General features: G+C 53.5%; 2 protein-coding genes across 6 annotated transcripts in view; one reads left to right on the forward strand and one right to left on the reverse strand.

The window, feature by feature from the left end:
• SHPK (sedoheptulokinase) overlaps window positions 1–1,713 on the reverse strand; it is a 29,920-nt gene extending 28,207 nt beyond the window's left edge. The window contains exon 1 of the mRNA XM_025363707.1: window positions 1,470–1,713. Coding sequence (XP_025219492.1) covers window positions 1,470–1,637 — 168 coding nt within the window. The 5' untranslated portion in view covers window positions 1,638–1,713. The remainder of the gene's footprint in view (window positions 1–1,469) is intronic.
• A 225-nt stretch (window positions 1,714–1,938) lies between these two features.
• The window catches only part of CTNS (cystinosin, lysosomal cystine transporter), a 27,225-nt gene continuing 5,498 nt past the window's right edge, over window positions 1,939–23,665 (forward strand). For 2 of the 5 annotated variants that reach the window (XM_025361488.1, XM_025361485.1), the window contains exons 1-7: window positions 1,939–2,288; window positions 2,562–2,774; window positions 6,000–6,079; window positions 13,886–13,964; window positions 15,268–15,352; window positions 22,409–22,512; window positions 22,632–22,763. In XM_025361488.1, the coding sequence (XP_025217273.1) occupies window positions 6,019–6,079; window positions 13,886–13,964; window positions 15,268–15,352; window positions 22,409–22,512; window positions 22,632–22,763 (461 nt within the window). In that variant the 5' untranslated portion in view covers window positions 1,939–2,288; window positions 2,562–2,774; window positions 6,000–6,018. Of the gene's footprint in view, window positions 2,343–2,561; window positions 2,775–5,999; window positions 6,080–13,885; window positions 13,965–15,267; window positions 15,353–22,408; window positions 22,513–22,631; window positions 22,764–23,665 lie in introns of all 5 variants that reach the window. The other 3 variants (XM_025361487.1, XM_025361486.1, XM_025361489.1) reach the window with 3 other exon arrangements.

The raw sequence follows: 23,665 nt of genomic DNA on the forward strand, positions 1-23,665 counted from the left end.
GGCCCAGGAAAAAGTCATGTGAGGTTACACAGAAAGTCCCTTGCTATTAATTTCTATTGCCAATTAGCTGAACGCAGTTCACTTTTCCTTTTTAGGGAATTAACGGAGTCCAGCTCTGAAGATTAACATCTTTTCTTAACCTACCTACATCTCCAACAGAGCCCAGGATCCTGAAATTGTCCATTTCTACCTTGTAGCTTTCACAAGCCAGTAGTTGTAGTGCATAATTATCAACCTCACCCTTTTTAAAAACAAATTTTTAAGACTTTTTAAAAAATGTCTATATGCTCTCAAGGTGTCTTTCCTGCAGGATGTCTCAGTCTTTGAGGCTGGGGGTCTTTGGCTGACCAGGGTTCCTTTTTCTTTTCTTCTTTTTTTTTTTTTGTCTTTAGAGACAGAGTTTTGCTCTTACTGCCCAGGCTGGAGAGTAATGGCACGATCTCGGCTCACCGCAACCTCCGCCTCCGAGGTTCAGGCGACTCTCTTGCCTCAGCCTGCTGAGTAGCTGGCATCACAGGCACCGCGCCACCGGCTAATTCTTTTGTTTTTGAGACGGAGTCTCGCTCTGTCGCCCAGGCTGGAGTGCAGTAGCGCGATCTCTGCTCACTGCAAGCTCCGCCTCCCGGGTTCACACCATTCTCCTGCCTCAGCCTCCCGAGTAGCTGGGACCACAGGCGCCGCCTCCACACCCGGCTAATTTTTTGTATTTTTAGTAGAGACGGGGTTTCACCGTGTTAGCCAGGATGGTCTCGATCTCCTGACCTCGTGATCCGACCGCCTCGGCCTCCCAAAGTGCTGGGATTGCAGGCGTGAGCCACCGTGCCCCGCCCAATTTTTGTATTTTTAGTAGAGACCGGTTTTCTCCATGTTGGTCGGGCTGGTCTCGAACACCCAACCTCATGTGATCCGCCACCTTGGCCTCCCACAGTGCTGGGATTACGGGCGTGAGCCAGCGAGGCCCGGCTGAATGAACAAGGGTTCCTTGGTCCGCATTCTGCTTCTGTGGAATGAGCCAGGAGCCAGTTAGGCCTGATTTGGCATCTGGTTTCCGGAGGAAAAACTCAGACTCTGCCCTGGGCAACAAACTGAATCCTGAACTTGAGGTCACAGGGCAGGTGTGAGCAGCGGAGAGCAGCAAGACTGAGAGGGAGGCGAGCAGCATACACACAGGAGGGCAGTTCCTCCAAGGTCAGGGGACACAGGGCACAGGGCCAAGTGCAAGGCCCCCAGAGGAGGCCAGAGAGTCTGGGTGGAGGGTGGGGGGGGGATCGGTCCCAGCAGGTGGGAAGGATTCCGGACCTAAGGGATCATGAGCACAGCTGCTGCAGGCAGAGGGGCCCCTGGAGAAGCTGGGGACAAGCTGCAATAGACACTTCCTTGAGGGAAGGGCTGTCAGGGAGGCCTCCTGGGGTGGAAGAGGGTGGTCAGGAGGCTCCTGGAGGCGGCGCTGCCCCGGGGCGCTACCTCACCTGGGACACGGCCCCCGCGCTCTCGACCGCCGCCTCTGCCCGCGCAGCACGGGTACAACTCGCCAGCACCACGAACCCGGATGGTTCGTTGGGCGCGGCCCTCAGCAGAGCTGCCTTCACAGACGTGGTGCCCAGGTCAATGCCGAGGGTGATCGGCCGCGCAGCCATTATCTCCCCGACACGCGCAGCTCCGGTCTGCAGCCGGCGGCCCCACACGTCCGCGGCTTTCACTCGGGAGGGCGGGGCAGGGGCGGGGAGTCGCCTGCCAATCTTTCAGCCACATGGAGGTTTCTCGCCTTCCAATTGGTCGGGAAAGGCGAGCCAATCTTTCAGCCACACGGAGGTTTCTCGTCTTCCCATTGGCCGGGGTAGGCGGGTTTCCACGCAACCCTCGCGGCGGGCCCTAGCTATAGGCGGAGAGGCGGCAGAAGGCGGGACCTAAAGGGGGCCCCGCCCCGCAGGGATCCGGTTTCCGCCCAGTGGAGAGCTGTCTGAGCTCCGCTCACCAAAGGAACCGGGAAACGCTGGCGGCTCCAAGAGCTTCTGTGTCACTGGCAGCGGCCTCATCCTCCCTCACGCCGAAGCCCCGATCCCTGCGCCCCGACCCAGCTGCGCTTTCTCCGGCCAAGACGCGTGGAAACTACAACTCCCAGAGTGCATCTCGCCGAGATCGGACCCCAGTCAGGTGGCAGAGGTCAGGTGACAGCGGACCCGCCTCTCCCAAAGTCTAGCCGGGCCGGGAACGCGGTGCATTCCAGACCGGCACCTGGCGAGGCTCCTGCGTCCCCTGAGGGCGGTTCCCCGAGCTGGGGGGCTCAGGTGAGAGCGGGCGCAGCCTCCCGTTTCCCAGGCGGGCCCCTTGAGGCACAGCAGGTCAGCGGGGCAGCCTGCCGGGGGTCCAGCGCCCTCAGCCGCGCCGGGATCCTTTCCCCGCCACCAGTGCTGGCCTCGCGACACCGGACAACCCCGGGGTGGAAGGGCCCGAGCGCTGGTCAGCGCAGGCAGGGACAGCGGGCTGCCGGGGTGGGTGCCGTTCCCAGCCCCTTCCCTTCTGCTCAGTTGCCGCCTGGGTCCCGGTTGGGGAATTTGCAGATTGCTTTGGAGACGGTGAGAGGACCTTTGCGAGAGCGCCGGTTGACGTGCCAAGTTCGGGGCTCCGGGGGACTGAGCAGCAGGAGACCCCACCTTCCCCTCCGGGTTTTCACTCAGGGCTAAGGGAGGACTCCTGAGCCCTGCCTCTTCCAGTAACATTGAGGAGGATAACTGTGCTTTGTGAGAGCTCGCTACGCGCCCTAAGCAACAGAGGTAACCACTTTATATCCTTGTTTCTCAACCTCCTTATTCCTACCCACCCCTCTCCCATAAAATTTAATACCACTAGTACACTGGGTATTTGTTTATGTGACCACAAACCATTGTAATAGCTAGATTTTTTTCCCACCACCACCTCCCCCCACCACCCCAAGCCATTTTTTTTTTTTTTTTTTTTTTGTTGAGATAGAGTCTCCAGCCTCTGTCGCCCAGGACTGGAGTGTGGTGGCGCCATCTCAACTCACTGCAACCTCCGCATTCCGGGTTCAAGTGATTCTCCTACCTCAGCCTCCCAAGTAGCTGGGACTACAGGCCCGAGCCACTATGCCCAGCTAATTTTTGTATTTTTAGTAGAGACGGGGATTCACCATGTTGGCCAGGCTAGTCTCGAACTCCTGACCTCAGGTGATCTGCCCACCTTGGCCTCCCAAAGTGCTGGGATGACAGGCGTGAGCCACCACGCCCAGCCTACCCCCAGCCAATTTTAGTCCAACTTGACAATGCATGCTTTACATCTCCTCATTTAAGTCCTATGAAGTAGTTACCACCGTCCCTGTTTAGCACCACACGGTCACATAACGCGAACCCAGGTTCAAACCTGTCTCCAGTGTACACAGCCCTTACCACTATTTGTATACCCTCTCCAAAAGCAGGAGACCCAGGGAGTTCCAGGTCGTAGAACAGAGGACAGGACCAACTCATACCTGGCAGAGAGGAGCTGCCACAAGAGACCCATAGCCCCAGGTTGCTCCTGGGAAGGGACTGAATGGGTGAAACAACATGTGACATCTGAATGAGGCCTGGACAATTGTTAGAACTTACATAGTAAGGGCACACCAGACAGAGCCCATTGTCAAGAGATACTTCATTTCTATCTTGTAGCTTTCACAAGCCACTAGTTTTATGTAATTATCAATCTGTTTTGTTTGTTTGTTTGTTTTTGAGATGGAGTTTCACTCTTATCACCCAGGCTGGAGTGTAATGGTGCAACCTCGGCTCACTGCAACCTCCGCCTCCCGGGTTTAAGCGATTCTCCTGCCTCAGCCTCCCAAGTAGCTGGGACTACAGGCACATGCCACCATGCCCAGCTAATTTTCGGATTTTTAGTAGAGACGTGGTTTTGCCATGTTGGCCAGTCTGGTCTCGATCTCCTGACCTCAAGTGATCCAACTGCCTCTGCCTTCCAAAGTGCTAGGATTATAGGCATGAGCCACTGCGCTCAGCCTCATCTGATGTTTTTTAACATTTTAGTTGACTTACCTCTCAATGTCGTTTTGTCTCTGCTGGCATCATTCCTCCAGGTGTCTCAGCCTTTGAGGCTTGGGGATATTTGCTGACCAAGTCTGTGAGTTCGAGAAGCTGGTTAGGCCTGATTCTGCATCTAATTTCTGGAGAAAAACCACTCTGCCCGGGGCAACAAACTGAATCCCGAACTTGAGGTCCCAGGGCAGGTATGAGGAGCGGAGAGCAGCAAGAGTGAGAGGGAGGCCTGTGGTCATTCCATACACACAGGAGGGCAGTTCTTCAAAGGTCAGAGCACAGGGATCCAGCGCCAAGGGCAAGGCCCCCAGGGGAGGCCAGAGCGTGGGTGAGGCGTCATTCCTGGCCAGTGGGAAGGGTCTCAGATGAGGCAGAGCTGCAGCAGCCGAAGCGAGAACCCTGGAGGAGACAGGGGCCAACAGAGGTCAGACAGCTGGAGCGGCCGGGGGGCTTCTATGTAAGGGAGTTGTCAGGAGATGCTGGAGGCCTTGGGGAAACTGAAATCAGAGTAGGAACAGGGATCTCTCCATACAGACCTTACCCAGTGCTCCCCACAGTTTGCAGGAGCCCCAGGAGGCTGTCAGCGTGAGAGGACCTGAGCACTGTGTACTGAGGCAGCGTAGAGACCAAGCTACAGAAATCCATGCCAGCCTGCTTGCTCTTGACCCACAGTTCACCTGCTGTGTGTTGGGGTTACAGGAATGCAGCTCCCCATCTTCCACACTAAACCGAGGAGTTGCTCTGGGGCTCATCCCTCCCCGAGTCCTCCTTGTGAATGACCCCAGCCAGTCCTGAAATAGTGACACTTGTCAAATAAAGTCTTGACAGACATGGTGGCTCACACCTGTAACCCCAGCACTTTGGGAGGCTGAGGCAGGCAGATCGTTTGAGGTCAGGAGTTCCAGACCAGCCTGGCCAACGTGGCGAAACACCGTCTCTACTAAAAATACAAAAGTTAGCTGGGCATGGTGGCGAGCACCTGTAATCCCAGCTGCCCAGGAGGCTGAGGCAGGAGAATTGCTTGAACCCAGCAGGGGAGGTTTCAGTGAACTGAGTTCGCACCACTGCACTCCAGCCTGGGCAACAGAGCAAGACTCTGTCTCAAAAAAAAAAAAATTTTGTAATATGTATATTAAAAAAAATTTTTTTTTTTAAGTCTTAAGGGTCAATTGGTGTCATCAGCCCTTAGACTCTTATCCCAGGACAGTAAAGGAAACTAATTTCCTTGAGGTTTGTAGGTTCACAATGTCGAATATCTGACCACAGTTTTAACTTCTGGAGAAAAAGAATCTCAGGCCAGTAGGCCGGGCGCGGTGGCTCAAGCCTGTAATCCCAGCACTTTGGGAGGCCGAGACGGGCGGATCACGAGGTCAGGAGATCGAGACCATCCTGGCGAACACGGTGAAACCCCGTCTCTACTAAAAAATACAAAAAAACTAGCCGGGCGAGGTGGCGGGCGCCTGTAGTCCCAGCTACTCCGGAGGCTGAGGCAGGAGAATGGCGGGAACCCGGGAGGCGGAGCTTGCAGTGAGCTGAGATCCGGCCACAGCACTCCAGCCTGGGTGACAGAGCAAGACTCCGTCTCAAAAAAAAAAAAAAAAAAAAAAAAAAAAAAAAAAAAAAAAAAAAAAGAATCTCAGGCCAGTAAAATTGCATCCTTTCTTTCTGCTAAGTTTTTGCTAAAAGCAGTTGAAGAGGGAAAAATTCTGGTCTTTGTTCACTTCCACAGGGGGACACTTTACACAACCCATTTGGCTCCCCGAGCCCGTTTCCCCGTATATCAAAGGAAGATAAGGCCTCTCTGGGTGGCCCTCTCAGGCTGTGATGCAAAGCCCTGAGGTCAGAGCTGCCAATTGGGAGTCCTTTATGAGCCATCCATGCTCCGGAGGGCAGATCGTCCACAGGGAGCTGAGCTGATTCAACATTCACCTGAACGTCTCTCACTATTTTTCTTCCTAGTTCTGAGAAATCGGGAAACATGATAAGGAATTGGCTGGCTATTTTTATCCTTTTTCCCCTGAAGCTCATAGAGAAATGTGGTAAGTTTAGAAATGACATGTCAACATTGTAAAGAGGGAAATGGTGGCTAGAGGAAGTAGTCGTCTGATCTGTTTGTTGCCAAGGGTTTAGTATCAGTCAGACCACGTGCCTCTGTTTGCCCCTCAGCCATGTGACCCCTGGGGTGGTGGAGCGGACCCAGGTCTGGGATCCAGGTGTTTGGCAAAGAGCCAGATAGTTCCACAAATAATTGGCCTTCTGCCCTGGTATCTCTGTACCTTTCCTGTATCAAAGTGAACAGTTGGTTCTTAAAGTCAGACTATGCAGCTGATTCTCAAAGTCAAACTGTAGAGCCCCAACAACCTGGGATAATATCTTAAAGACTGGCTTAGGCTGGAGCAGTGGCTCTTCACGCCTATAATCCCAGAGCTTTGGGAGGCCAAGGCAGGAAGATCTGTTGAGGCCAGGAGTTTGAGACCAACCTGGGCAACGTAGTGAAACCCCATCTCTATTAAAAAATAATTTTTAAAACTTAGCTGTGTGCAGTGGCTCGTGCCTATAGTCCTAGCTACTTGGGAAGCTGAGGCAGGAAGATCACCTGAGCCCAGGAGGTCAAGACTACAATGAGTTATGATCACACCACTTCACTCCGGCCTGGGCAACAGAGTGAGACCCTGACTTGAAAAAAAAAAGGCCGTGTGTGGTGGCTCATACCTGTAATCCCAGCACTTTGGGAGGCCAAGGCGGGCGGATCACAAGGTCAGGAGATTGAGACCATCCTGGCCAACATGGTGAAACCTCATCTCTACTAAAAAAAAAAAAAATACAAAAATTAGCTGGGCATGATGGCGGGCGCCTGTAGTCCCAACTACTCAGGAGGCCGAGGCAGGAGAATTGCTTGAACCCAGAAGCCAGAGGTTGCAGTGAGCTAAGACTGCACCACTGCACTGCAGCCTGGCGACAGAGCAAGACTCTGTCCCACTTCTGAAAAAAAAGAATAATGGCTTATGTCCCTGCCTGTGGACCTCACAGAGAGAGTCCTGGGTCCTGGGAAATAGCGGGGAAGCAGAAGAGGTGGCCACCCTGTTGTACCTGGTTCTGCCAGGCACAGGTCATCTGAGGAGTCTGCCCAGCATCCCCTTGTAAGATGAGAAAACCTGTCCCTTAGAGAGGGGCTGAGGAACAAGGTACAACGCCCCGCAGGGCTAGGGGTCACTTGGAACACAGGCTGGGATGGAGTTTACACGTCCTTGTAGGAGGACTGACCTTCAGCACAGGCCTCTTTGAGACCCGTGCCCTTCGAGCAATTCTCCTACTGCCCAAAACATCTCTGGAATTCCTTCCATAAAGAGCCGTGTTTAGCACTTCCAGGCTGCCGGGCCCATTCATTTCATCCTCTGCTTGCCTGTTGGGTCAAATACAAAAATCAGATACGTTTTTTGTTTGTTTTTTGTTTTGAGACAGAGTCTCACTCTGTCACTGGGGCTGGTGTGCAGTGGCACGATCTCAGCCCACCGCAACCTCCACCTCCCGAGTTCAAGCAATTCTCCTGCCTCAGCCTCCTGAGTAGCTGGGACTACAGGCGCCCGCAACTACGCCCAGCTATTTTTTTGTATTTTTAGTAGAGACGGGGTTTCACCATGTTGGCCAGGCTGGTTTCGAGCTCCTGACCTCGTGGTTCACCTGCCTCGGCCTCCCAAAGTGCTGGGATTACAGGCGTGAGCCGCCGTGCCTGGCCCAGATACATCTTGAATTCCCATTTCAAGTGAACCTTGACAAACCACACAAATCCTGCAGAGGTCTCCCCAGAGCCTAGCACCACTGCAGTTATCTGGCCTCTTGCATCTCTGAGGAAACAGTGGTCACGTGATCATCTCTTCCAGGTTTGTTAAACAATCAGCAATGTTTGTTTGTAGTCACACCTTGTGGATAAGCAATTTCGGGGCAAGGCAGGTCTTTCAGACCCTGGAGCCTGGTGTTTTGAAACCCTTTCCCCGCCCTCCAGGGTCAGACTTTGTGAGACTGAGGCTGGAGCGTGTGTGTGTGCCCAGGCGTGTGTGTGCATGCGCGAGTACGTGTGGCCGGGCGTGTGCGTGCGCGCGCGAGTACGTGTGGCCGGGCATGTGCATGGTCTCGGGTGTGTGTGTGTGCGTGTGAGTACGTGTGGCCAGGCGTGTGCGTGGCCCTGGGCGTGTGTGTGCACACGCAAGTACATGTGGCCAGGGGTGTGCGTGGTCCCAGGCGTGTGTGTGCGTGTGAGTACGTGTGGCCAGGCGTGTGCGTGGTCCCGGGCGTGTGTGTGTGCATGTGAGTACGTGTGGCCAGGCATGTGCATGGCCCTGGGCGTGTGTGTGCACGCGCGAGTACATGTGGCCAGGCATGTGCGTGGTCCCGGGCGTGTGTGTGTGCGCGCGTACGTGTGGCCAGGCATGTGCGTGGTCCCAGGTGTGTGTGTGTGCGCGTGCGCGTGAGTACATGTGGCCAGGCATGTGTGTGGTCCCGGGCGTGTGTGTGTGTGTCCACGTGAGTACGTGTGGCCAGGCGTGTGCGTGGTCCCAGATGTGTGTGTGTGTGTGTGCGCGTGAGTACATGTGGCCAGGCATGTGTGTGGTCCCAGGCGTGTGTGTGTGCATGTGAGTACGTGTGGCCAGGCGTGTGCGTGGTCCCGGGCGTGTGTGTGTGCACGCGCGTGAGTACGTGTGGCCAGGCGTGTGCATGTGCGTGCGCCCGGTCATTCACACATACACTTTAAAGCCCCATTAGTAAAGCTAATACACTCCCCTAAGAGAAAAACAGAAAATCCAGCTACCACCACTCCAGTTACCCAGAGGGGAAACAGGCCCAGAGAAGGTAGAAGGCTTCCCCAAAGTCACACAGCTAGAAGGTAACAAAGCTGGGACCTGCACAGGATCCCCGCTGCATGAGATCACTTTGCCTCCTTTCCTGAATGCCATTAGAAAAGAAGAATGGGCCAGGCGCTGTAGCTCATGCCTGTAATCCCAGCACTTTGGGAGGCCAAGGTGGGTGAATCTCTTGAGGTCAGGAGTTGGAGACCAGCCTGGCCAACATGGTGAAACCCCATCTCTACTAAAAATACAAAATTAGCTGGACATGGTGGCGTGCGCCTGTAAGCCCAGCTACTCAGGAGGCTGAGGTAGGAGAATCGCTTTAACCCAGGAGGCAGAGGTTGCAGTGAGCTGAGATCACACCATTGCACTCCAGCCTGGGCCACAGAGCAGTTCCCCATCTCAAAAAGAAAAAAGGAAAGAAGAATGGAAGCCACCATAAAATCAAGTCACTGGAATTGAATCTCCAACCTCATTCTGCCCTTGCTGTTTCTTTCTTCTCTTTGCTTTGGGTAGTAATTATTAAGGACCACGGAGGAAATGATTGGCCTTCAGAGTTGTCTGTCTCTGACTTCTCTGGGTGGAATCTTGAGGCAGTGCAGCCTCGTGGCAAGAACCTGGGCTTTGGACTGGACAGGCCTAAGTTTGAATCCTGCCCTCACCATTTTCAAGCTGTGTGGGCAAAAAACCTTTCCTCTTAGAATGCTCAGTTTCCTGAAATGTAAAATAGGAATAATAATGCCTACCTCTCACTTTTGTAATAATTCGAAAATGGGTGCTAGGAGTATAGCAGAGTACCTGGTATTGGGTAGGCGCAGAGTGGGAGAGAGGCCTATAAGAATCAATTTTAAAAACCTGGCCGAGCATGGTGGCTCATACCTGTAATGTCAACACTTTGGGAGGCCAAAGAGGGAGGATCACTTGAGCACAGGAGTTTGACACCAGCACAAGCAACATAGTGAGACACCGTCTCTACAAAAAAAAAAAAAAAAAAATTTCTTGAAATGGATTCTCGCTCAGTTGCACAGACTGGAGTGCAATGTGGCATGATCTCAGTTCACTGCAACCTCTGCCTCCCGGGTTCAAGCGATTCTAGTGCCTCAGCCTCCCAAGTAGCTGGGATTACAGGCGTGTGCGCCACCACACCCAGCTAATTTTTGTATTTTCAGTAGAGACAGCGTTTCACCACATTGGCCAGGCTGGTCTCGAACTCCTGACCTCAAGTGATCTGCCCACCTCGGCCTCCCAAAGTGCTGGAATCACAGGCGTGAGCCACCTCACCTGGCCAAAAAAATTTTTTTAAGTAGCTGGGCATGGGGGCGCATGCCTATGGTCCTAGCTGCTGAGGTAAGAGGTGGCAGCGGTGAGCAGATCACTTGCAGTGAGCCATGATCACTCTCTTTAGGAGGAACTCAGGATGGTGTCACGACTCATTTTGTAATTCTGATACAATGTTAAGATTTTAGACTTATGGGGCCAGCTTCCTAACCGCCTCCCACCTTGGGCTAAAAATGTCCTGCAGTTAGCACGTGATAATAATAATAATAGTAACAATTATTAACATCTGGGCTTTGTGGAAAACATGTTACAAGCGTTGCTACATTTTATCTTCACAATGACTTGGTGAGATAGGTCTTGGTATTCTCCCCATTGTACAGATAAGGAAATGGAGGCTCAGAGAGGGTAAGCACCTTACCCATGGTCACACAGCTAGGAAGTTTCAGAGCCAGAATGGAACTGTGTGACTTTGAAGCCCAATATCTGAGTTGCTGAGCACCTCAGTTTTCTGTGGTGCTAAAGAAGGAGGAAATAAACATTCTCTGGTCTGGTTCTTGGAGAGTTCACAAACTCCTATTTTATTTTATTTTATTTTTATTTTGTTGAGACAGAGTCTCACTCTGTCACCCAGGCTGGAGTGCAGTGGCGCAATCTCATCTCACTGCAACCTCCGCCTCTGGGTTCAAGTGATTCTCCTGCCTCAGCCTCCCGAATAGCTGGGACTACAGGGACCTGCCATCACGCCCAGCTAATTTTTTGTATTTTTAGTAGAGGTGGGGTTTCACTGTGTTAGCCAGGATGGTCTCGATCTCCTGACCTCGTGATCCACCCGCCTCGGCCTCCCAAAGTACGGGGATTACAGGCGTGAGCCACCGCGCCCGGCCTAATTTTTTGTCTTTTTGGTAGAGACGGGGTTTCGCTGTATTGGCCAGTCTGGTCTCCAACTCCTGACCTCAGGTGATCCACCCACCTCGGCCTCCCAAAGTGCTAAGATTACAGATGTGAGCCACTGTGCCCGGCCCTCAGCCTCCTATGTTATAATGCAAAGATTGCAGGAGCTCTGTGGCCACGTAGATCTCCCACTCACCTTGACCTCCACTACCTCCGGCAGAGCCCTAGGGATCCAGAGTCTGGCTGGCCACCTGGCATCACTTTCAGCACCCTGTCCTGAGCAGTGGCTGGTTCTGGGACTTGCTTATCTGGCATGGTCCTCAGCTCTAGGCAGAATTGAACTGGCGGTACAGGAAGTCCCAGCTACGCAAGCCCAGAAGAAAGCCTCAGAATGTCCTCAGAACAATGAGCCTGAAAAAGAAGGGCAGAGTCGCCACAGCAGCTGGGCTTCTGCAAGGGCCAGGGGACATCCTGTTCTGAGGAGCCCAGCCAGCCAGCAGGGGACTGGAGATTGTGGACTGTGGGGACCTGCAGACTTGGGACAGAGCTTCCATCTGCATTCACATGTGCTGAGTATGGAGAAGGCAGCTCTCAGGGTCTGAGAGGCTCCAGGTAGCAGAGCCTGGCCTGGGAGGACAAGCTTCAGGCTGTGATCTCCTTAGAGGAGATGAGGCTACAGAGGAAGAGAAACTACCAGGGAGGAGTATTGAGGCAGAGCATCAGAGGTCGAATTGGGTAACTTTAAGTTTCCTTCCGGGCCAGATGCGGTGACTCACGCCAGTAATCCCAGCACTTTGGGAGGCCGAGGCAGGCGGATCACCTGAGGTCAGGAGTTCAAGACCAGCCTGATCAACATGGTGAAACCTTGTCTCTACTAAAAATACAAACATTAGCCAGATGTGGCACCGCATGCCTGTAATTCCAGCTACTTGGAAGGCTGAGACAGGAGAATCACGAACCCGGGAGGCGGAGGTTGCAGTGAGCAAAGATCATGCCACTGCACTCCAGCCTGGACGACAGAGCAAGACTCTGTCTCAGAAAAAAAAAAAGTTTCCTTCCAACCCAAGCATCTAAAATTTCAGATCTCAATTCATCTCCCTTTGAGGGGTCTGAGTGAGGGCATCTGGGTGGGGGAACCAGGGCTGCTGGAAGCCTTTGAGGGGTCTGAGTGACGGGGTCTAGGTGGGGGAACCAGGGCTGCTAGCAGCCTTTGAGGGGTCTGAGTGACAGGGTCTGGGTGGGGGAACTGGGCCTGGGGATCTGAGTGACGGGGTCTAGGTGGGGGAACCAGGGCTGCTAGCAGCCTTTGAGGGGTCTGAGTGACGGGGTCTGGGTGGGGGAACCAGGGATGCTGGCCGTTGCAAGGATCCCCCTCATCACAGTCAGGCACCTGCTTCCCCGCCAGCCTGGATTCATGATCATGACCCCTAGGCTGTATATAACCCTGAAGGTAGTCAGGCAGGGGAGGTGAGATGGACAGGTGTGGCATGGGGCTTCCAGCACCCCTGGGAGCAGAGGTTGGGACGGGGCTGCCCAAAGAATACAGGAAACACACAAAGAGAGGCTTACTCAGTCCAGTGCTCTGGGCTAGTTGGTCTTGCAAGAGGGTGGGTTGGTTGGTTGGTTTTGAGACAGAGTCTTGCTCTGTTGCCCAGGCTGGAGCACAGTGGCACGATCTCAGCTCACTGCAACCTCCACCTCCCGAGTTCAAGCAATTCTCCTGCCTCAGCCTCCGCAGTAGCTGGGACTACAGGTGTGCACCACCACACCCAGCTAATTTTTTCTGTTTTTAGTAGAGACAGTTTCACCATGTTGGCCAGGCTGGTCTTGATCTCCTGACCTTGTGGTCCACCCACCTCATCAGCCTCCCAAAGTGCTGGGATTACAGGCGTGAGCCACCGCGCCTGACCAGTCTTCTTTCTTAAGAAAATATTTTATAGAGATAGAATCTCTCTGTGTTGCTCAGGCTGGTCTCCAACTCCTGGGCTCCAGCGATCCTCCCGCCTTGGCCTCCCAAAGTGCTGGGTTTACAAGTGTGAACCACCATGCCCGGCCCCAAGATGGTTTTCTAAGACCCTAAGACCCAGACCTGCTTCCTCCCTCATCTAGGGGGCCTGTTTGTCAACTTGATTCTGAGTTTACAGCATAATGCCAAGAAGAAATCCCTGAGAGTGAAACAACTATTCACGCTTCTTCCTCCAGTCCCCACAGATAGCCCCAGGAAGGGGACCAGTACCAGGGTGAGCTGGGTTAGGAAGGGGACCAGTACCGGGGTGAGCTGGGTTAGGAAGGAGCCGACCAGTACCGGGGTGAGCTGGGTTAGGAAGGAACCCCAGAGGGCTCTTTAGAAACCCGTTAGCTGGGCCCATGTGTCTCTCAGAGGGCAGGAAAGGGGCTGGCCCAGGTCTTCAGGGCCATTTTGACTTCATGAACAGAAGAGACAGACCCCTGTCCTTTCCATCTGAAGAGGAGGTTCAGGGCTGCCTTTTGTGCTCCCATATCATGCTTGAATTCCCCTGTAATGATTTTTGGACTCCATGGTTCTCTAACGATCTCTGGGTAGCTCAGCCACAGACTCTCAGAGCCTGTCATCGCAGGGGGATGAGGACGCTCTGGCGTTTCCTGCTCAGGCCTGTCTTCCTCCATCTCTGTCTCTGGCAGCAGGTGGGGAAGGAACTTAACCAGGGTCTGTCTTTGGAGTCCCATCACAGACCAGGGCTCATCAGAGAGTCAGAACTCAGGAGCTCAGATGTCAGGGGTTTCGGCCCAGTTTCCTGTCGCAGGCCCGAGCTCTGACCCAGTGCCTCACGTCATTGATTTGGGTCCTTCCAGAGTCAACCGTCAGCCTTACCGTTCCTCCCGTTGTAAAGCTGGAAAACGGCAGCTCGACCAACGTCAGCATCGCCGTGCGGTAAGTTCCCGGGCCTGGTGCTGTGCTCAGCTCCGCTCAGGCCCTGCAGCTGGGTCAGTCTGTTCAGATTCCTGATGCGCTGCTCCTGCCTCTTACCTGTAAGACAAGCCATAGAGAAAGGGATGGTGCTAGCCCTGGGCCGCAGGGTGGGATTGCAAAGGCTGACCCCCACTCTGAATCCTCACTTCCCCTGGGAGGAGAAGGAAGGGGTGCTTCTCCCAGACACGTGGGTCTTTTACCCGCATGGGAAGAGTCCTGTGTGACCGGCAGTGGAGGCCAGATTTCAAAGCGATTCTAAGACTAAATATTTGAAGAGAGCCCCGAAGGTCAAGGGGCAGGGGCCTGAGCTGCTGGTTGATGCTTCTGAGGTTGCTCTCAGAAGCAGAATTGGCCGCGTCGGGTGAATGCCACTCACGCTGGGCCTTGTCTGGGAGTCTTACTTGCTGCCATCTGCTGGCTTAGGCACAAGCATTGCGACCTAGTCCAGTCTGTGCCAGGGAGGCTCCCTCTGCCTTCTCTGCTCTTAGCTGCTTTGTCCTGCCCTTGCCTCCCGGCCATGAGGATTCCCTGATGAAGAAGACCTGGAGCCCTCTCCTTCTCTCTACGCCTCTCCCCCTTCCTCGCCTCTCCTGCGAGATCTGGCCTGAAACCAAAGCGTTGGTTCCGAGGCCGCTAGCAGGCCCGCCATTCTACTCCCAGCTCCTCTGTCTCTGCACACCCTCCCCCTGCAAATCTTACAAGTCATGTCTTACTACAACTCTCCAGGCCCCTGCAGCGGCCTCCCACTGCCTTTCAAATTAACTCCAGGCCTCTAAACCCAGAGCCAGGGCCCGGGAGGTGGCTTCCAGCCAGCACGTCTGCCTTCTCCCGTCAGATGCCTCTCCTAGCTTTCCAGGCCCAGACTGCTCCCTCCTTGTTCCCTGCCTGAGCCCTCTCCTCCTTCAGTCAAATTCTGGCTCTCACAGAAGGCCGTGCTCAGACCGGACAACCTCAGGGAAGCCTTTCCTACCGGAGCAGGGAGCCGTGGTCCTGGGCCTCCAGATGCCTCCTTTGTCATTCACACCCAGTTTGCTTTCTTCTCCGTTCTCACCCTACCCTGAAGGGACGAACACCTGGTCTCCTGATTAAGGCAGAAAAGCCTACGGAGCAGGGGTTCCACCTGGCTACCCATCAAGGTGGAGCACATAACATTTCCTAAGCCTAATTGCTTGAGAGTTTAAGGCCAGATTTGAAATCCAGAGGGGTGGTTGAGATCTCACTGTGTCCAGCTTCTCAGCAGTAATTAGACTCTTGTCCTCCACAGGCCACCATTAAATGCAACCCTGGTGATCACTTTTGAAATCACATTTCGTTCCAAAAATATTACTATCCTTGAGCTCCCCGAAGAAGTAAGTAACCAATCTTAACGGATGGGTAGGGAAATGCTAGGTAACAGAACACATTTGAATTAAGAACTGGTGGAACTAGGTCTCCTAGGCGGCCCCTGTTCCATCAACCTACAAATCTGTGATTATGGCTTTGTTGGTCTCTTTGGGGATGAGTATCATATGCCATTAGATGGAATTAAGAAGGTGATAGTAAGGAACCTGAGGCAAAAATCGTTCTGGGAATGTAAAAGTTCTTAGGATTTTCAGCTGGGAGTGGTGACTCACGCCTGTAATCCCAGCACTTTAGGAGGCCAAGGTGGGCGGATTACATGAGGTAGGAAGTTCGAAACCAGCCTGGTCAACATGGTGAAACCCCATCTCTACCAAAGTAAACATAAAAATTAGCCAGGCGTGGTGGTACGCGCCTGTAATCCAAGCCACTCAGGAGGCTGAGGCAGGAGGATCACTTGAACCCAGGAGGCGGAGGTTGGAGTGAGCCGAGATGACCCCACTGCACTCCAGTCTGGGCGACAGAGCGAGACTCCGTCTCAAAAAAAAAGTTCTTACAATTTTCTAAGGCCTGGCTACTCAAAGGGCATTCTGGGACCTGCAGAACTGGGCTTCCTTAGGAACACAGCATCTCAGGCCCCGTCCCAAACCTACTGATTGAAAGTCAGCACACTAGCAAGATCCCAGATGGTGTGAGTCCACATTAAGGTTTGTGAAGCCTCATTCTGAGACAACATTGGTTGGGTGTCATTTCCAAAAACCAGTGCCAGCGGCCGTGGGATCTAACAGTGATCATCACCCATAGCTTTATGCATGTATCTATTTGTGTGCACCCTGCTTCCACCTTACTGAGAATTTGAGCCAGCTGCTATTCAATTAGATAAAAAGCATCCATAGAGGAGGTAGTAAATAAGGGTTTAAAAAACAAGATGGGCCGGGCGCGGCGGCTCAAGCCTGTCATCCCAGCACTTTGGGAGGCCAAGGCGGGCAGATCACGAGGTCAGGAGATCGAGACCATCCTGGCTAACACAGTGAAACCCCGTCTCCACTAAAAAATACAAAAAACTAGCCGGGCGGGGTGGCGGGCGCCTGTAGTCCCAGCTACTTGGGAGGCTCAGGCAGGAGAATGGCATAAACCCAGGAGGCGGAGCTTGCAGTGAGCTGAGATCCGGTCACTGCACTCCAGCCTGTGCGACAGAGTGAGACTCCGTCTCAAAAAAAAAAAAAAAAAAAAGATGAATGCACGTTCACTCAGGGTGAGTAACTTCTGGAGAGCTATTGTACAACATGGCAATACCGTTAATGATCATGTATTACTGCATGCCTGAAAACTGCTAAGAGATTAGATCCTAAATGTTCCCACCACAGCTGGGTGCAGTGGCTTGCACCTAGAGTCCTAGCTACTCATGTTCTTAACAAAAAAAAAAAAAAAAAAAGTAAGTATATGAGATGATGGATATATTACTGAGCTTGATTTAATCATTTCACAATGTATGCATGTATCAAAGCACGTTGTATCCTGCAAATCTATACACTTTTTATTTGTCAATGATACCTTAATAAAGCTGGTGGAAGCAGGAGGAGAAGAATGCAGGGATGAGATCAGTAGCCATGAGGCACATCCAGATGGGCTGCAAATCAGCTCTGAGCCCCCTAGGAAGCAAACAGGAATGAAACACAATCAGTCTCAAGCATGTGGGAATCTGTGATCTGAAAAATATAGCATCGCTGGCTGCAGAGACGTGCACCTGGAGTCCCAGCTACTTGGGAGGCTGAGGCAGGAGAATCACTTGAGCCCAGGAGCTCACGGCTGCAGTGAGCGACGATTGTACCACTGCCCTCCAGCCTGGGTGTTGGAGCAAGACTCTGTCTCTAAAAAATTAAAAATAAAAGTAAAATGTTGAAAAATAACAGCATTGGCCGGGTGCGGTGGCTCACGCCTGTAATCCCAGCACTTTGGGAGGCCGAGGCGGGCGGATCACAAGGTCAGGAGATCGAGACCATCCTGGCTAACACGGTGAAACCCTGTCTCTACTAGAAATACAAAAAATTAGCCAGGTGTGGTGGCGGGCACCTGTAGTCCCAGCTACTTGGGAGGCTGGGGCAGGAGAAGGGCGTGAACCCGGGAGGCGGAGCTTGCAGTGAGCCGAGACTGCGCCACTGCACTCCAGCCTAGGTGACAGAGCGAGACTCCATCTCCAAAAAAAAGAAAAATAACAGCATTGCTGAGAGAGAGGTATCAGAGTGTCCAGCTAAGGGGATCCTGCCTGAGAGGGAGATCCCCCCGCTGGTGAGCACCTCGATAGGCAGTGCCATTTCCCACACCTCCTCTCTTGCCCGGGGTGTGAGCCCAGCATGGGTTCTGAGAGCACAGCCCTCTGAGCCACAGATTAAATTCAGACTCTGGGAGGAACAGATGCTGATTGCTTCGTTTAGGGCCAAACATCTAAGTCAAAGTGTCATCTTTTTATTTTTATGTATTCATTTATTTTTTTATTTTATTTATTTATTTAGAGACAGAGCTTCACTCTTTTGCCCAGGTTGGAGTAAAGTGGCGCAGTCTCAGCTCACTGCACCCTCCACCTCCTGGGTTCAAGCGATTCTCCTGCCTTAGCCTCCCAAGTAGCTGGGATTATAGGCGCCCACCACCATGCCCGGCTAATTTTTCTATTTTTAGTAGAGACGGGGTTTCACCATGTTGGCTAGGCTGGTCTTGAACTCCTGACCCCAGGTGATCCACCCGCCACAGCCTCCTAAAGTGCTGGGAATACAGGTGTGAGCCACTGCGCCCAGCCATTGATTGGATTGATTGATTGAGATAGAGTCTCACTTTGTAGCCTAGGCTGGAGTGCAATGGTGTGATCTCAGCTCACTGCAACCTCGGCCTCCTGAGTTCAATTATGCTGCCCTAGCCTCCCAAGTACCTGGGATTACAGGCACACACCACCACGCCTGGCTAATTTTTGTATTTTTAGTAGAGATGGGGTTTCACCATGTTCGCCAAGCTGGTCTTGAACTCCTGGCCTCAGGCGATCCGCCCACCTCGGCCTCCCAAAGTGCTGGGATTACAGGCGTGAGCCACCGCTCCTGGCCAAAGTGTCCTCTTTTTAAAATCAGGGAAAGTCTTAAGCAAAAGAAACCTGTCATCAAACAAGCCTGGGCTGTAGGAGTCCTTGAACCTGGAGCACAAACAGATCCAGCAAATCCATGTGTCAGTCAGGGTAGCGGTGACCCCTGGGGCCAGGGGAGGTTGGAGGAAGCAAGCGGGGCTTCGAGGACTTGGGAACGTTTCATTTTTCGTCTGGAAGCTGGATGCATTCAGTCTGTAGACATTTCATCAAGCTGTGACGTGTGTACTTTTCTACCTACATGTCACAGTTCAGTTTTTTAAAAAGTCTTCAACAGTGAGAGGCTGGGCGCGGCGGCTCACATCTGTCATCCCAGCACTTTGGGAGGCTGAGGCGGGTGGATCGTTTGAGGTCAGGAGTTCAAGACCAGCCTGGCCAACATGGTGAAACCCATCTCTGCTAAAAATACAAAAATTAGCCGAGTGGTAGTGGTGTGCGCCTATAATCCCAGCTACTCAGGAGGCTGAGGCAGGAGAATCACTTGAGCCCGAGAGGCGGAGGTTGCAGAGAGCTGAGATCATGCTGCTGCACTCTAGTATGGATGACAGAATGAGACCCTGTCTCAAAGAAAAAAAAAAGAAAAGAAAAGAAAAGTCTTTAACAATGAGAGTCAAACCATTGGTGTGAGAGGGAATTTATGGGCACCCACCTACCTTTTCAGGCTCCTGCCTCACTTGCCCTTCCCCACCCACCTCTCACCACTCCCCTCCACTACCTGTGATACTGGAAGCCTCTGGTTAGAACATGGGAGTTGGGTGGTCTAGGAGCCAGGCCTGCGAGCCTTGGGTAAGTCACTTCACCCCGACATAGCACCGTTTCCTTATTCGCAGCCGTACGGTGAATGATGTCTACTTGACAGCCCTGTGAAGATCAAAAGCACTAGCAAGTATAAAATGTCTAGGATTGGCCGGGCACGGTGGCTCACGCCTGTCATCCCAGCACTTCAGGAAGCCGAGGCAGGCAGATCACCCGAGGTTGGGAGTTCAAGACCAGCCTGGCCAGCATGATGAAACCCGGTCTCTACTAAAAATATAAAAATTAGCCAAGAGTGGTGGCAGGTGCCTGTAATCCCAGCTACTTGGGGGGCTGAGGCAGGAAAATCACTTGAACCCAGGAGGCAGACGTTGCAGTGAGCCGAGATTACGCCATTGCAGTCCAGCCTGGGTGACATGAGTGAAACTCCACCTAAAAAAATAAAAAATAAAAAAATGTCTAAGATCGTCCCTGACACACAGAAAGCACTCAGAGAAAGGCAGCGATTATCATTTCATTGTATCAGTCAATCGACCGATTTTCTCCCTTCCTAGTTCCAGAAGGGATTTAGTGGCCACTTAACAAATCTCCAGGCAACACTGGAAGGAATATCTGTTAAAAATAAGAAAAAGTGGCCGGGCGCGGCGGCTCACGCCTGTCATCCCAGCACTTTGGGAGGCCAAGGTGGGAGGATCAGGAGGTCAGGAGATCGAGACCATCCTGGCTAACACAGTGAAACCCCGTCTCTACTAAAAATACAAAAAACTAGCCGGGCGCGGTGGCGGGCGCCTGTAGTCCCAGCTACTCATGAGGCTGAGGCAGGAGAATGCCGTGAACCCGGGAGGCGGAGCTTGCAGTGAGCAGAGATCGCGCCACTGCACTCCAGCCCGGGCTACAGAGCGAGACTGCATCTCAAAAATAAATAAATAAATAAATAAATAAGAAAAAGTGAGTGGCAGGAAAATAAAAGAGCCAGGAGTGGCATGTGTTATGAAGATGTAGCTTGCGACACACGGACCATAAGTTGGATTCGAGGCTTTGCTGCAGCCGCTATACCATTTCCATTGTTCTGCCAAAGCCCTGATTTCTGGTGCTAAGAACAAGAAGGCAGTGCTTCAAGGGTCCTCATTAAGAAGCCACTGCAGGGTGCGGTAGAGTGCCTGCAGTCCCAGCTACTCAGGAGGCTGAGGCAGGAGGATCACTTGAGCCCAGGAGTTGGAGTAATCAGTGAGCTACAGACGCATCACTGCACTCCAGCCTGAGCTACAGAGCAAGACCTGCCTCTTAAAAATAAGAAGGCCGGGCACAGTGGCTCATACCTGTAATCCCAGCACTTTGGGAGTCTGAAGCGGGTGAGTCACCTGAGGTCGGAAGTTCGAGACCAGCCTGGCCAACGTGGCGAAACCCCATCTCTAGTGAAAATACAAAAATTGAGCCAGGCGTGGTTGTGGGCACCTGTAATCCCAACTACTCGGGAGGCTGAGGCAGGAGAATCACTTGAACCCTGGAGGCGAAGGTTGCAGTGAGTTGAGGTGGTGCCACTGCACTCCAGACTGGCAACAGAGTGAGACTCTGTCTCAAAAAATATATAAGAAGCAGCAGCCACAGCAGTCTAATGAGCCAGATCCTCACGGCACCTGCAGTATGGGTGGAGTATTATCCAGGGAGCACAGAAGCTGGGGACCAGGGGAGACAGTTTGGTTCAGTAAGGATATCCTCCCACTCCCCACCACTCCAAGAGGATGTAAGAGTCTCAGGAAAGGCTGGGCGTGGTGACTCTCACACCTGTAATTCCAGCACTTTGGGAGGCTGAGGTGGGTGGATCACCTGAGGTCGGGAGTTTGAGACCAGGCTGACTAACATGGTGAAACCCCATCTCTACTAAAAATACTAAAATTAGCCCGACATGGTGGCACACGCCGGTAGTCCCAGCTACTTGGGAGGCTGAGGCGGGAGAATCAGTTGATCCCGGGAGGCGGAGGTTGCAGTAAACTGAGATCGCGCCATTGCACTCCAGCCTGGGCAACGAGAGCGAAACTCCATCTCAGGAAAAAGGAAAAAAAAAAAAAAGAGTCTCAGCAGGAATGCTTGGGAGACCAGATGCTGCAGGCAGGCCTCCAGGGGCTTTTTCCTGAAGCAGAGCATTTGCCAAACATTGGGCAGCAGCAAGGGTGAAAACGTCCTCTTCGCCAAGTGTCTCGTGTATGTGCCTCTTCTGCTCCGTCACTTGGCAGCCAGGTTGGCACAGGGCACGCATGGTTTTGTGGACGCTGAGGAGCCTAGTGATGGTGGAAGCAGAAGTGATGGTATTGTAGTAAAGCAGTGGCCCAGCTTGCTGTGCACCAGGCTCTGTGCTGTCCGCTTTCTGGACATCCTGTCAGTCATGGCAGCCCTGAAACGTAGACACTTTTGTTAACTCGTTTTACAGATGAGCAAACTGAGATCAGAGCTTGAATAACTTGCCCAAGGTGACGTGCCCAGTGAGAGGACAAGAGCCATCCCTCCTTCCCTCAGAGATAAGCCAGGGGAGGGCATGAGGACAAGTCCATAGCTCTGCTCAGAAAGTCTCACCCAGGCCAGGTGCAGTGGCTCATGCCCATAATCCCAGCACTTTGGGAGGCCAAGGTGGGCAGATCACCTGAGGTCAGGAGTTCCAGACCAGCCTGGCCAACATGGTGAAAGTCTGTCTCTACTAAAAATACAAAACTTAGCTGGGCATGGTGGCGTGCACCTGTAATCCCAGCTACTTGGGACTCAGGAGCCTAAGGCAGGAGAGTCACTTGAACTCGGGAGGCAGAGGTTGCAGTGAGTCGAGATCGCCCCACTGCACGCCAGCCTGGGTGACAAAGTGAGACTCTGCCTCAAAAAATAAAAAAAGAACAAAAGAAAGTCTTACTCAGGCCAGGCGCGGTGGCTCACGTCTGTAATCCCAGCACTTTAGGAGGCCGAGGCGGGTGGATTGCTTGAGCCCGGGAGTTTGAGACCAGCCTGGGCAGCATGGCGAACAGGAGGTTCAAGTTGGCTGGTGGGTGCTGCAGCGTCTCTCCTTTTGCTTAGTAAGCTCGTGGAAGGTGGGGCTGTGGGTGATGCGTCCCTCCATTCCCTAGCGTGTAGCATGGAGCTAGATGCCAGCGGTGCCCTCAGTAACCGTACATGGCATCAGATTGAACCTCAGTCTTCCTAACAGGTGGTGGTGCCTCCCGGAGTGACAAATTCCTCTTTTCAAGTGACATCTCAAAATGTTGGACAAGTTACTGTTTATCTCCATGGAAATCACTCCAATCAGACCGGGTAGGCTGGCCTCAGCGCGTGCGGGCCTCACATGACAAGAAGGGGGCCGTCCTGGGCGCGTGGAAGTCTCCTTCAGAAGCCCAGCCTCAGCTCATCCCGGCCCCCAAACTCCTTTCCAGCCCGAGGATACGCTTTCTCGTGATCCGCAGCAACGCCATTAGCATTGTAAACCAGGTGATTGGCTGGATCTACTTTGTGGCCTGGTCCATCTCCTTCTACCCTCAGGTGATCATGAATTGGAGGCGGAAAAGGTAACCCCCTGGGCCGTACGTGCAGGCTGTCTTGGGGCCACTAGGAGCAGGGCGTTCCAGCAAGGCTGCCGATGGCGCAGCCTCCGACGTCCCCTCTACCCTTCTGTCTGCCTGCCCTTTCCAGAAAGTTGTCCCAATGCGAAGTTGTCCCAATGCGAAGTTGTCCCAATGCGAAGGCTCGGGGAGCCTGGGTCGGACTCCCGTGCTGGGCATTTCATCCTTTGCCCAGCTCAGCCCCTCCCTGAGAAAGCAACAAAATGGGGCTCCTTAGTTTAGTGGAGAATGGGCAGGGGAGGGGGGAAGTCCACTGTGAATCTGCTCTGCACTGGGTCCACCTGGCCCTGGAGGATTGCAGTGTCAAGTCCTGTAGACTCGGCCTTCGGGACGAAGCAGTCCCACCTCGACTTGCAAGGACCCAAGCCACGTGGGCCTCCTGGGGGGATGGCAAGCAGACAGCCAGGAGGGAGCCTCTCCTCCGGAGGCCTCCCCGACTCCCCTCTGGAGCCAAGACTTGAGGAGCAGAGAGATCTTAGGCAGGGGAGGAAGGGAGGAGGGAAGTAGCTCTTGAGAGGGCAGGGATTGGGTGGCATCCGTGGTGGGAGCAGGAGGGACCTAAGGACAGTGCCCTGCTTGAGACGGGTCGAGTCCTCCTTCCCCGTGGCCTGGGAGCCCTGTCCCTCCCATTCCCCACAGTAGTGCCAGTCCTCACCCCCAGCCCTGCCCTGCCCCTCCACCCCCGCCAGTCCTCACCCCCTGGGGTCCTCACCCCCTGCCCTGCCCCTCCACCCCCGCCAGTCCTCACCCCCTGCCCTGCCCCTCCACCCCCGCCAGTCCTCACCCCCTGCCCTGCCCCTCCACCCCCGCCAGTCCTCACCCCCTGCCCTGCCCCTCCACCCCCGCCA

Source organism: Theropithecus gelada, chromosome 16, assembly GCF_003255815.1.
Source record: "Theropithecus gelada isolate Dixy chromosome 16, Tgel_1.0, whole genome shotgun sequence".
NCBI classification, from domain to species: Eukaryota; Metazoa; Chordata; class Mammalia; order Primates; family Cercopithecidae; genus Theropithecus; species Theropithecus gelada.